General features: G+C 42.9%; 1 protein-coding gene across 1 annotated transcript in view; it reads left to right on the top strand.

Annotated features, from left to right (window-relative positions):
- The first annotated feature begins 1071 nt into the window (after positions 1-1071).
- LOC147641679 (uncharacterized) overlaps positions 1072-14017 on the top strand; it is a 13105-nt gene continuing 159 nt past the window's right edge. The window contains exons 1-5 of the mRNA XM_086798298.1: positions 1072-1181; positions 1934-2820; positions 12660-12831; positions 12928-13115; positions 13220-14017. The exon at positions 13220-14017 is cut by the window's right edge and continues 159 nt beyond it. Of these exons, the coding sequence (XP_086654424.1) occupies positions 1130-1181; positions 1934-2820; positions 12660-12831; positions 12928-13115; positions 13220-13450 (1530 nt within the window). The 5' untranslated portion in view covers positions 1072-1129 and the 3' untranslated portion in view covers positions 13451-14017. The remainder of the gene's footprint in view (positions 1182-1933; positions 2821-12659; positions 12832-12927; positions 13116-13219) is intronic.

Genomic DNA, 14017 nt, shown 5'->3' with positions numbered 1-14017 from the left:
TTAAATTTGCGCAACTAATTCCTAGTTGATGATAGGGCTCCTCTCAGGGCCCCACACGCCCTTTTACAAACACCACACCCTACACACACCCGGTTTTTGTAATGTTGTCCAAGGCAACTCATATTAAAAAATGGATGGTTGAAGTCTTTACGTGTTCGAACCCTTTCGTTGAAATGTTTGCCAATTTTATGGTTACTAACACACTCTTGCATATTACTTTCAAGGTTAGCCAACAATTTCTTTCCATAGGGACATGGAAATTTGGTGTTAACAAAGCACATCATTCCACATGAAATTGAATTCTAACACCAAAGTGTATTCCACATGAAATTGCATTCGTCGACTAATGAAGTTGAATTCTAACACCAAAGTGTATTCCACATGAAATTGCATTCGTCGACTAATGAAGTTGAGTGCATAATCTTTTCTTTGTATGAATAAACATTTGGCGTCACAACCATTTTCTCTCACACACACATAGTACAAACATATACACATACATACATAACACGCATGTTCATACATGTATAATGCATACACGTACACATACACGTTTATGTATGCATTATATATGTCAAACATGTATAATGCATACAGATACACACATACGTGTGTATGTATGCATTATATATATACCAAACATGCATAATGCATACATGCACACATACATGTGTATGTGCGCGGGAACATCAGCCCCTTTTGACCTTAATATCATAGATAGTGATGTGAGAAGATGAGCAGACAAACATGTATAATGCATTATATATGTCAAACATGTATAATGCATACGTGTGTATGTATGCATTATATATATATGCACACACATACATGTGTATGTGTGCCCCTTTTGACCTTAATATCATAGCGAGTGACATTTTTTGTGTTGCACATATATACAATGTTTTTTTTTTTTGCATGAGGGATAAAAAAATAGAGCAGAAGGGCACGTATGTACCAAATCGATTTTCAAAGCTCGAATATTCTCCATTAATTATTTAAATAACCAATTTCAACGTTCATGTTTTAAAGAAAATACTAATAACTTAATTGGAAACTTTGAAAAAACACAGCTGGGGCACCTCTTGCATCAGCTCGCTGCTGGCTATGGCGCTCGCCCTCACCAGATCCAATGGAAACCACGACACGCCTGCAACCTAATGCAGCACCACCTCTGAATTGTGGTAAGAATCTGCACACTTTTCTGTTTGAATTCCTGCTGAACTGGTTTTCTTCGCATCCTGGAAAAAACCATTGCTCGCTTTCTGCAGAGAAATCCCTGCTTGAAACCCTAACTTGGTCGGTGAACTGCAGCGCAGATAATCTCTGTGACTCATTAGCGTTAGCTCTTCTTTAGCATAATCTGTTTTTTGAAAATCTGGCATTATCAGTATCCTGTCTCTGCCCTGAACCCTCGCTTACGAAGACTTTCGCCGTTCAAAACCGTAGCATAAGCATGCTGTTTTCTGTCTGAGCGGAAGCATGTTTTTTTTTGCCAATCTTTTCTCTGTTCAGAGACTCAGCAGGAGCAGTTTCTGTGTGTCCAAAAACCCCAGCATAAGCAGTTCTTTTTCTTAAAACCCTAGCATAAGCAGGTTCTCTAAGTTAAAAACCCTAGCATAAGAAGGCTTCTCTGTGTTCAAAACACTAGCATAAGCAGGGATTGCTGAGTATATGCAGATTTTCTGTGTTAGCATGATCATTTCTGAAACAAATCTGCTCTCTTCCAGAACCCTAGCTATTGTAGACGGCAGGGCCCGCATCTGAATGCATGAGTTTCTGCTATTTCTGGTTGCCCTTGCAGAACGCCTTCGCAGAAAAAGTTTAAAATTTTCATACATTTATTGAGAGGACCGCCAGTGCAGGCTTTCTATTTCGCACCTCTTCATCTTCCCTGAACTGGGAGGAAGCGCTCAAGTCCGATTTTCTGTTTCAGAAGCTGAAATTTGCTTCGAAAGCAAGAAAAGCCAAAGCAGGCAAAGTGCCATGGCACCTTCATTGGAGAATCAGAGCAGAGAGAGCAGCGGCTGCAGTAGCGGTGAATTAACTTGGGTCGGCCGCACACACTTTTCAAGGTCCATCTGCTACCGCATCAACAACTGTGTTCTTCCCAACCTGTCTTTGCCCACTCTGAAAGACTCCAACCCCCTCAACAGCAGCGTTCTTCTCAACCTGTCTTTGCCCCCTCTGAAAGACTCCAGCCCAAAGGGTTTTGTGAAAATGCAAGGATTCCCCAACAGCCAGTCCTCCTCACAAGAATCAATCTCAGATGGAACCCTCGGAAGGTCAAATTTTTCAGGGCAAAGTAGCGAAGCCATGTTTACCTCCGCCTCTGCAGAAAATCCCCAGCCCCTCTATGCTTCCAACTCTGCAGAAGCCTCACCAGAAAAAATCTGGCACAAAGCAAGCTGCCATCTCCACCGCTCCCTCTCGCTCCCATCCAAGCGCAGTGAGCATGATTCCGACGATGAAAAGGATCACTACTCTAGTGATAAGTATTCTAAAGACAGTTGTGATGGTGGTGGCCAGTCAGATGTGGCAAGGGCTGCCTCATGGTCTGAGTACTTTGTGACATCGGGGAATGAGTCTGCAGTTGAGGAAGTGGAAGGGTGGATGGTGGACTTGTCTGAGCTGTTTTTGGGGCAAAAGTTTGCTTCTGGAGCTCACAGTCGACTTTACCTTGGCAAGTACAAGGACTCTGCTGTGGCAGTCAAAATCCTGAGAAAACCTGATGATAATGACGAAATTTCAAGAAGGCTGGAGCGGCAGTTCAGATGTGAAGTTAACACACTCTCTCGCGTTCATCACCGGAATGTTGTAAAGGTGCTCATTTTTCTGCATTTTATCACTCCAATTTATACAGGGTCTTCTCTAGTTTTGTTCAAATTGTTGTTCTCTCTCTTCTTTAATATGCACTGGTCTTCGTTTCTTTTTAAATATAGGTTTGGTAGCAGAAATGGATTATTCAAAAGGTGCACCGTTGATCCTTGTGAGCATACTACAAGGCTTTCTATATATGTATATATACATATATATGTAGATATATATACATTATATATACATATATATGTAGAGATATATATATGTATATATCTACAGATATATATCTACATATACATATACACATATATATGTATATATGTACACATATATATGTATATATATATAGACATACGTATATAAGTTTCTAATTTCATGTTACATCAAGCAAATCCACCAGCTGCAGCGAGCAGGAATTGAATGGGGAACCTCATGCTTGGGACTCCAATTCCTTACCCACTCGGCTACACGGCTGGGTGGGGGCAGTAGGAGGCCTTTTTTAAAAACTAATACTGCACCATTATGCCTTGTCTATATATATGGTGTAGTGCCCTAGTAGAAAATGGGGATTTGTAAAGCAAGGCAGGGGCCTAGCAGCTTCTCTCTTTCAACGGCATCACAAAGGTCCAAGGTTGGATCTTGGTGTTGATTTTTTGAGATGGTTTATGATTATGCAAGGGCAGAACGTTTATGCCACATTGTAATGGCCTTCTATGATATGAATGAGCTTAATCTTTTTTGCCAAAGCTCAGATTGCAACAAAAGATTAAGAATGAGCTTAATCATTACGAGCAGCAAGGCAGAGATTGACATGCAGCTGTGCAATGAGTTAGACAGGTCAATAAGTTTCTTGATGTATTGAGGTACTAAAGAGTTTCATGGAGTAAGTGTTCAAGCCCAAGTAATACAAGACGGCTGTCAATGCTGCTACCAGAATGGGAGTTCAGGAATTTGAACAAAGGGGGAGCTGCAAGTCACACTTTTTGTAGAGCTCTTGTGCCTATGTGCTAGGGTTTTGATAATAAAAGAGGAGAGCAGCGGATACAAAAAGGTACAACTGTTCTTGCACCCATAGGCTGCCCCCTTGAAAAGGTATAAACCCTATTTTAGAAGCCTAATCTATAATCCAGCCCATGGAGGACTGAATAGTCTAAACGATGAGCACTTGTGCCTTTTTATAGGCCTTGGGAGTGACGTAGTGAACTGGCCGACCAGCAGTTGGCCAGCTCCTGGACAAAAGCCAAAGTCTTGCTGCAGCCAACAGGAGTCCCTTGTCCACCACTAGTCAATCGCTTGCCAAATCTAGCAATTCATGCTCCAAAATCTGCTCCTATCTGGTTCTTTATCTTGTTGCCTCTTCAGGACCAGCTGTGAGATATGCTAGTGCATGTCTTACACATAACACCACCAATGTGTAAAAATGCCTCCCAAAGAGTCTGATGCTCTTGACAATAACACCGTAGCATCGTGATCATAGTCTTGTTCATGCTCTCGGTTTGGCCACCCGTTTGGGGATGGCACGCGGTATTGAATTGTAACTTCATCCATAAACCATAGAACAAGGCCCTCCAAAAAGGAATAACGTGGGTCTGCTTACTCAATCGATCAACTATGGTAAGGATACAATCATTTTGGAACCTTCGACTCTTTAGCAATCCAACCATAGAGTCCATAGAATGTCCTCCCGAGTCCCATGGTAACTCTGGAACGTGCAATGGGGAAGCTTGCTGGCAACTTTCCTGGTGTCGAGCTTTGACTTTTGACAAACCTGTCAGAACGTACATAGTGATGCACATTTTTCTTCAGGCAAGGCCAAAAGAAAAGACGAGATAACTTCTCCAGTGTTAGGCCCTCAGTATAGTGTCTTGAAACGGGAACATCATGTGCTTCATACAAAAGCACTCGGCGGAAATCAGTGCCCTTGACGACACAAATTCGATCCTTATAGTACAACCATCGATCCCGAGTGGTGTACTCTGAAGCAATGCCATGCACACACTTGCTCCAAGGCTCCTTGAAGTCCGAGAACAAAGATGAAGGGGTGTCACAGCTTAGGGTAGGCACTTCCTAGAGATAGGGGGATGCATGAACTGGTTATATACAACGGGATGACAAGATGGCCATAGTCAGCAGGCAGATTTACATCCTTCCCATATGCAGGGGCCCAGGGGGACATGATGAGTGTCCGCGGAGCACCAGATTGCACCTCTGACATGAGAGGAAACTTGGACATACCACAATACGAGAGATGCAACGTAGCTTTGGCTGATTCACCTGATGCAAGAAGAAGGCTTTCCCTGTCATACGGGAACAGGAATTGTATCAACTCTTCCTGAGTGAAGACAATTCGTAGGCTTGGCACATTTTGGATGAGAAGAAAACCCCCACCCCATCACAAACCCTGTCACGTGGGAGGCATATCTGAGGCAGCTATATGATGTGCTGGATCAGCCTGGATGAGAGGATGACACAGAACATTTCCCTCACGACGATTCTCATTCTGCTAGACATCATGAGAGGGATAGGTCTCTATAGACTACTTTGGCATGATTTCAGAGTCCATCATTTGATGTATAGAACTCTTGGGAACTATATTCCTTGCATTGGATCTTGACTGCTGCTGAGCCTGTGATCGTGTTTATTATGGCATGTTGATTCGTATGTATCACCGCTCCATGAGAGTGAGATTTGATCGTCGATAACCAGATAGCCTCTTTTATTGTACTCAAATAAAACTTTTGGAATAAAATATATTGTTTTGTCTCTTGTTTGCAAAAATCTTATCCTTTTGAGTAATGACGTGTAAATTTAAAAATGCAGTATCCCCCAAAACTTGTCTTTTACCTTGGAACGACAAGCCATCTAAGTTGCATTTGAGCATTTGGCTAATGATAAAGTAATGATTGCCATATTTTATCTCACTTGTAGAGAATATTACTTCAGGCAACCTTATCAATTCCTATTCATGTGGGGTCATCAGTGGGACAAGGATGAAGAGAAATTTATAGTGGTGATAGACATAGAATCGTACACATCCTTAGGCCCACATCATCCCATCTTTTGAACTACAAATGTCACCAGGGCCCCTAAGAGACCACGAGGATTTACGAGAGGAGCAATTTGCACATGGAACCATGTTTTAGCCCCCATTCTTGCCAAGCTTATTTAACAGAGCAATATGTGAAGGCTCCCACAGATAACTACAAGACTATTGTGATCGGTCATAGTTGGCCAAGATCTATGGGGTGGTGCTTGAGGGCATAATCAGCTCTGTGGTAGTTGGTCACGCAAGTTGAGTATATGGGTTACAAGGCTCCTGGTCATGCAGGTTTCAAGAGAAATTTCTTCACATTGGACCATGTATTCACTCTACGGGCTCACATAGAGGAAGAACGATCACGAGACAAAAGCATGTGTATTGTTGCTTTGTGGATTTCCACAAAGCTTTTGATTCGGTCCCTCGATCCTGGCTCATTGGATGCTTGCAGGAGCTCCAGCTACCACATGATGCAATTTGGGCTGTGATGTCACTATATGAGATAGTAATGGGCGGAGAGTGTTATGTACCTAGACACTAATCTATGGATTAGGGACTGATCCGGTGGGGTTGGGGGAGGGGGGCAAGATTAGGGATTAATAGGTTGATACTTGGTAGGGTTCCTGGATTGATAAAACAAGATTAATGGCCTTTTGTAGCAAGTTAGGTATTTATGGCGTAGTTATCACTATATAAGTAAGGGTAAGACTGAATTTTTAGGGGAAGAGATCTAAAAAGCTTGCTTGATGTAGTTTTGTGCTTTCCCAAAAAAACTAAGGCTTAAAATAACCACCCCCCCCCTCCCCCCAACTTTTAGCAGAAGAAAAAGCTAGCCATGCTTTTTTGTTTTTTAAACTCCACACCTCCCCGTTAATCTTTTTAACACAACTCATCCCCAAGTTGAGACTTGCGCTTGTAGCTCGCTTGCTTGGGGCATGAAGGACTTTGACACTCTTTTAGATACCATCAAGTGCTTACTTAACATTTAAACATGAAACATGGCCACAACCTTGACATAGTTCCATAATCACTTTGCATAAGACATAGAAATTGGAAACTTCTATTGAAAGCTGAAAATAGGCGCTTGCACATATGATGTTGCATTGGGGTCGGAATGGGCTGACCCCCCCTTGGATAATTTTATTACCAAGGAGTATTTGAAATCTGTACAAGCTTTTAGGGCTCACCCATAACAGGGGTTCTTGCTAGATTATCCATGTACATAACCATAAACAAATTTACAGTAGGGCTGGGACTCTCATGCCTAAGAATCCATGAACATATGAAGTATGTATGTAGAAGCCAATATACCTATCAAGGGGTACTTATACTAATCTTCCCCAATGACCAAGCCTTCCAACTCTTAGAGAAAAACTACAGATATTCAGCACCATAAATAACTCTCTGTCTCTACCACAATAGAATCATATGGGTGGATACAATCGATGCAATCTTCACTGCAGCCGGTACAGCCGGTATGTCCCAAATAAATGGGCAAGACAAATCACTCCCATAAGTCCAGATATCATAACCATGTTCCAAATAAATGGGCGAGACAAAATAGTCCGATAAGTCTAGATGTCATAATCATATCCCAAATAAATGGGCGAGAAAAAACAGTTCCATAATACAAATATCCAAAATTTCCTCTCAATGGGAGCATTCTAGGACCACACACAACACTGGCGCTCCCATACTAGCGCCTGGCTCTCTCAAGAGGGACACAGACAGGTGCCAGTCCAGAGCCAGAAAGCTCAAGGCACACAAACAGGTGCCAATCCTCATGACCCTCGGCATGGACCAAAGTCCCCTGCTCAACAGAGTGCCATGTCCACTCTACCACATGCACCGCGTGTTGGTAATCTGACCATGGCACGCTACCACATGCACCCCGTGTTGGTACTTTGACCACACACATTGGAGGAGAGGTGGGCTCAAGTAATAAGATAAAACAATCATCGGAGGCATAGATAGCCTCGTGCTACATAAGCATTTTTGCCACACAGTTTATAGGCATTTTGGCTAGTGAGATAACTGTAGAGAAAATCTTTGATCCATAAAATATATGTTTCATAAATCCATCATATCTCAATAAAAGGAGCCATAGAATTGGTAATATATATGCCCATTAAAGCATAAAGCCTGAGAAGCACTTGGCCAATGATAACCATATAGATGCGCCAAACCATCATATATGTATAAATCCTCGAGCAAAGGATGTGCCATAAATATAGTCCATAGTCCTTGGACATATCCCTATGAAAACCATATAAACCAAGCTTTTCAGCCACCACTGACAGTGTTTACCTGAAACAATTCAAGCCAAACAACACACAATTCTCCTTGTGTGGACGTACAAGGGTTAAGTGTCCAAAAACACTTACAATAAATTGCAAAAAGCACCACCTTTGAAAAGCTCAAAGTATACTTAGCTTTTCTTTGCCAGGTTCGTCATGAAGCCAAAACTATAATAGCCTTGAGTACTACAAAAACAAAATATAGATCTTCAGCACAAGCAGCATGTGAAGATGCATGGTCTTAGTAGATTTGGAGGCAACGTTGAAAGATCCAATACCTATATATAGTGACAACATGAGTTCCATTCTTGTTGCAGGACATCCATGAGATATCCCGAGATACGTCTCCATATAGCTTGCTTGTAAGCTTGATTATATAATCCATAGTATCCATATGGAAAGAGTGCTAAACATGGGCACATAAAGTCAACTTTCTACTTACAAGATAAATTTTGTGAATCCATCCTTGGACCATAGTTGTTTCTCTTTCTCGTACCGGTACGAACCCATTCATACCGTACGGTTTGTACGGTACCGCACGATATCGTATTGTACGAGTTTTTTTTTGGGAGAAAAATTCCAAATGCTAAAAAAATATATAGAAATCCTACTTAACAAAGATCCCAAATGCCCGCAATACTTCGCAACTTTCGTGTCCACTTAGTATTTCATATGGGTTGCTGAGAGACCAAAAGAATCTAGCAAGGTAGACTAAAAAATCTGGCAAGGTAGACTGGTAGTGTACATTTGATTGGTAGGATGAGAGAATCTTGCTACATCACTTGGAGATCCCTGGTATAGGTAGGCCAGATAGTTAGATCCTCAAGTTATGTACGAGGGAGAAGATTTGTACATGGCCATTTTGATCTAGAGAGGAGTCCCTAAACCTATCACCCTAGTTGCACTGCCCATATTTGTGCGAGGACGGTCCCTTAGTCATAAACGCTACACTGGGAGACCTTTGGTATTGCATTACCCATGCTGGTTCTTTTTTGGAGACAATTGGGAGATCCAACTTGGAGAGACACATCTTGAGAGATCCAACTTGGAGAGACACATCTCGAGACACATTTGGGAGATCCATCTTGGAGAGACACCTCCATGTTCTGGTTCCTCAAGCACTGTAGACTCCCCCCTCCCCCCCACACAACCACACCCCCCCCCCCCCCCCCCACCTTCCCTCACATTCAAGCTTGAAGCTCCATAGTTTGTAAATGTTAAAAAAAAACCGTAATTTATCGTACGGTATCCAAAAATTTCATATCGTACCAAAAATTTCCGTATGGTATCATATTTTCGTACCGTGACAACTATGCCTTAGACGAAGCTGTCTACTACTTATACTCTTGACATATGACTGCTTCCATAAGTGAATAGGTTGGCCATGGCTAATAGGAATGATGGTAAATGTGGTCCCCACTTGAGATCTTTTCTCTCTTCCTCATTGATGAAAGAAAGCCTCTGCTTCCGAGAAAGCCTATGCTCTGATACCAATGTAGCTCACTTGCCCGGGGGACTGACTTTGGCACACTTTTAGATACCATCAAATGCACATTTAAACATGAAACATGGCCACAGCCTTGACATATTTCCAGTCATTTTGCATAAAACATAGAAACTGGAAAGGTGAAAATAGATATAGACGTTTGCACATATGGCGCTGCACTCGGGCCAGAATGGGCCGACCCCCGGCTTGGATATTTTTATTACCAAGAAGTATTTGAAATCTGTACAAGCTTTGAGGGCTCACCCATAACAGGGGTTCTTGCCGGATTATCCATGTACATAACCATAAACAAATGTGACAATAGGGCTATCTGTCTCATGCCCAAGAATCCATGAACATATAAAGGATGTATGTAGAAGCCAATATATACTTGTCAAGGGGTACTAATCTTCCCCAATGACCAAGCCTTCCAACTCTTAGAGAAAAACTGCAAATATTCAGCACCATAAATACCTCTCTGTCTCTATCATAATAGAACCATATGGGTGGGTACAACTGGCACAATCTTCATTGCATCCGGTACAACTGGTATAGGGGCTGGTACAATAGGTATAGGGGCTGGTGCAGCCGGTACAGTGGTTGGTACAATAGGTACAATGATTGGTACATTAGGTACATGGGTTGGTACAGCCTGGTACAACAATAGGGACTGGTGCAGTCGGTACAGCAGGTACAATGGCTGGTGCAGCCGTTATAGTGGCTCTGGTACAACAGGTACAATGACTTTTGTAGAGGGGGGTGAAGTAGTGTAGAATATCCATGGAGCGTTGTAGACAGAAGGCGAGTAGCCAACATGATAGAAGAGATCCTGCAGCAGCAAGAGAGAGCCTCCTGAATGAAGAGATAGGGCTCCAACTTATAGATATGGGGCTCCCATGAGTAAAAATGGAAAGTGAAGGCTATAATGACAAGTGGAGTGCTGAGGTGACAAGTGTGAGGCCACTTGTCTCACTTTCATGCCACATGTCCCAATCTAAGAGATGGCTCCCCCCCATAAGTGTCATCTCTAAAAATATCTCAATTCGTAGACATTCTCAAAGGTGCATCAGTAAATCCCTCCATTTGCCTAGCTTGATGTAATGATGCGAACAGAATTTCCATTTGGGGTTGTCCAAAAATAGTAACCCTCCTAGATTTTAGAAGTGTGTTCCTTTGTATTCCACCTTATTAGAAATGTATGTGAGAACTATGTAGAAGCATGTTTCAATGCTAGATCTCTCCCAAATCCTCGAGAGCTTGCCATATATGTTTTCCACTTGACACTAGAGCTCCAATGCCCATTTTTGTGTCCAAGAAACATCTTGGGCACCCGGTCCTTTATACTGGATAATCCCCCATTCCCAAAGCTTGTACATCCTTAATCTTTTGGGCATCCAAAGCCATCCAGGTGACAGTGCTGCTTTTTTTATTACTCAGCCAACTGCCTAACATGCCCGCTCTGCGTGCTGTCCTGTCACCTACCCGTTTTTCTGCTGCCGTCTGCCCAGCCTGCGCAAACAACAGTGCTTTCTTGCGCTGGTGCAAATGTGTGTTGACCTCTATGCACATGCCATGCTGCCGGCTGTAGGCATAGCCGACTGGCTGCCTCTGCCTTGTATTATCAAGGGCACTACCTAGCCATAGGTGCCACCCATAGCACAACTCACACAACCAACCGGTTGGCTGTGCCTGGCTGCCTTGCACAGCTGCCATGGTTGGCTTGGCCAGCCCACAGGCTAGTCCTAGGGCCTTGCCCTAGCTACTTGGCCGCCTACGCAGCACGTAGAACAGAGCAGCAACACCCATGTTTGCTCCCACACGTATTTGCTCCCATGCAAATATGGGCCACACTCACTCTCTTTCTTGTGCGATGTATGCCTCTCCTAGAGAACCCATGGCTTCCTAGCCATGTCCATAACCACCATGTCCAAGGTCCCTTCCCGTGTCAGATGTAGGATTTGATACCAATGTAAGATCTCACCGGACCAAACCTAGGAACTATTTGACTAGGGACCACGAAGGAGTGAGGCTTAAGGCTCACCTTCCAGCCATAGAGTCCTCCAGACTCACCCTTGAGCTGGAGGCCATAGCGACATGCTTGGAGAAGTTCCCCCTTGCAGTATGACCTGGCATCCCATACCACTAGGACACACCCTAGGTGTAACATCCCCAATGGGCCATCCTCAACGATGTCAGACGAGACGATCATAATAACTTATGAGCCTAGGTTTCACTTATATAGGCCATGCATTTATAAGCTTTTTTGACCCTATAATTATGTATAACTATGCCTCCACTTGTAAGCCTCTTCCCACGTTAGGGATAACTCCCCACTAGGCACCTCATGTCTGGCCTCCAGCTTGACCCCGCGCTAGTGTGCACCTCTCCTAAACATAACACAAGCTTACTCCATCCTACTTGCTAGGTGCACCCTCAACCCAAAGCATCGAGGATCTCTACCACACAGAGACAAATCCACGACATTCTCTGACAACATGACATGCCCTTATCATAGCCACATCTCCCATCAGGAGGCTCATTGAGTCATGTTTTGAGTATTAAGTTTTCACATTCTTTAGTTTTTCCATGGCACTGTATACCAATGGTATCATTGTACTATTCATGGTCTCATAGGCCCTTCACGTGTTTTGTAAACCTTTCTTTTTTTCTCTTCTCCACCTCTATCTCCCTTCTTGCAAATTCAGTTTTGAAGATCTCTGTATTATCAAGTAAAAGGTTTGTCTAAGCTTCCGCATGTAACACTTTCCTTGGATGACTCATGATATCTTATAGTGAAGGCAGTGGACTTATTTGGCAAGGAAGAATTGTCATGTTGTCACAGCTTAAAGTCACCTTTTTCTAGCGAGATTATTGCTAGGATCAGAAGTGGAGTTTCATATAAAATCTATGATTTTTGGTGCAGTTAAAGTGGTCACCATTTACGTTGTCCAATCATTCAATCTCTTTGATTTTGTTGCAAATGCTGCAGTGTATGATTTTGATGTCATTGTTCTGTCTGCAGTTTGTTGGGGCATGCAAAAAACCACCAGTATTTTGTATAATCACAGAGTATCTTGTGCTTGGTTCTGTGAGAAGTTATCTGCACAATCAGCAACCATTTCCTTTGTCCTTGAAGTCAGTGATTGACATGGCCCTTGACATTGCACGAGGCATGGAATATCTGCATTCTCAAGGTGTGATACATCGGGACCTCAAGTCAGAAAATCTGGTCATAGCAGATGACTTTTGTGTCAAAATTACAGACTTTGGTGTTGCCTGTTTTGAGTCAGAAGCGTCTGTCATGACTGATGATGTTGGGACATACCGATGGATGGCACCCGAGATGATCAGCAGCAAGCACTTTTCTAGAAAAGCAGACGTTTATAGTTTTGGGATTGTGTTATGGGAACTTCTGACTGGGCATGTTCCTTTCGAGGATTTATCACCTGTCCAGGCCGCCTTCGCTGTTGTACACAAGGTATGGATTGCTTAACGTTTGCAAAGAATAATGAAGGCACTCTGGGTTATCATAATGGTTTGTGTGTGCGGATGGAGTCATTAAACTTATTTTCATTTGTGCAGCATGCACGTCCTCCCCTTCCACTGACCTGCCCAAATGCCCTGGGAAATTTGATGCATCAGTGCTGGTCTACTGAGCCAGACAAGAGACCAGAATTTTCAAAAGTGGTGGAAGTGCTAGAAGCAATACAGGAATCAAACCATCTGGAACGAAACAGGAGTATATTACGGAGGCCCTCCTACAAGCATACAAATGCATTGCTCCGCTGCTTTGGTTCAAAAAATCCTCTCTGACAGTGTCTTCATCTTTCTTTTGGTTGCAACATAGACCACATATCTAATTCTCATAGTTGGGATGACTACTAACTAGACGTTTCTTATAGAATCATCTAAAATAGACCAGCAGAGCGTGTGACAGAAGGCTTATACAAGGGGAATGCTTTGGCAGAAGTGTCTCTTCCGTTTTAATACCAAGTGCGTTTCCAAACATCAAACCTGGCATCAATGCCCTCTGCAAGATAGAGCTATGCCCTTTGCAAGATAGAGCTGCTCAAATGAAATGCAAATTAGGGGGTCCAGGCAGATTTGGACTCTCCAATGGAGGAGGCCAAAGGCTTGAACTGTTAAAGTTTCACAGTGGAGAGAGATTATGTCAAAAGCGCGTTCTTAAGCTACACCGAATAATAATTTGTGTAAGTTGTAGTGGTACATGAACTGCCAGCGGTCCCTAGACCACCAAACGGTAGTGCTCTAGCCCCTAAAGTCTGGGTACAGGAGATTCGAATTTACCAACTGTACGCATTGCCCAATCTGGCAACAAAAGGTTGTACATAAACATATAATGTGGTGAATATCAAATAG

The sequence above is a fragment of the Cibotium barometz genome, chromosome 1 (genome assembly GCF_041138505.1).
Source record: "Cibotium barometz isolate CiBa-2024 chromosome 1, ASM4113850v1, whole genome shotgun sequence".
In the NCBI taxonomy this organism is placed as follows: Eukaryota; Viridiplantae; Streptophyta; class Polypodiopsida; order Cyatheales; family Cibotiaceae; genus Cibotium; species Cibotium barometz.
Note: the sequence above shows the minus strand (reverse complement) of the source record. Positions and strands in the feature narration are given on the sequence as shown.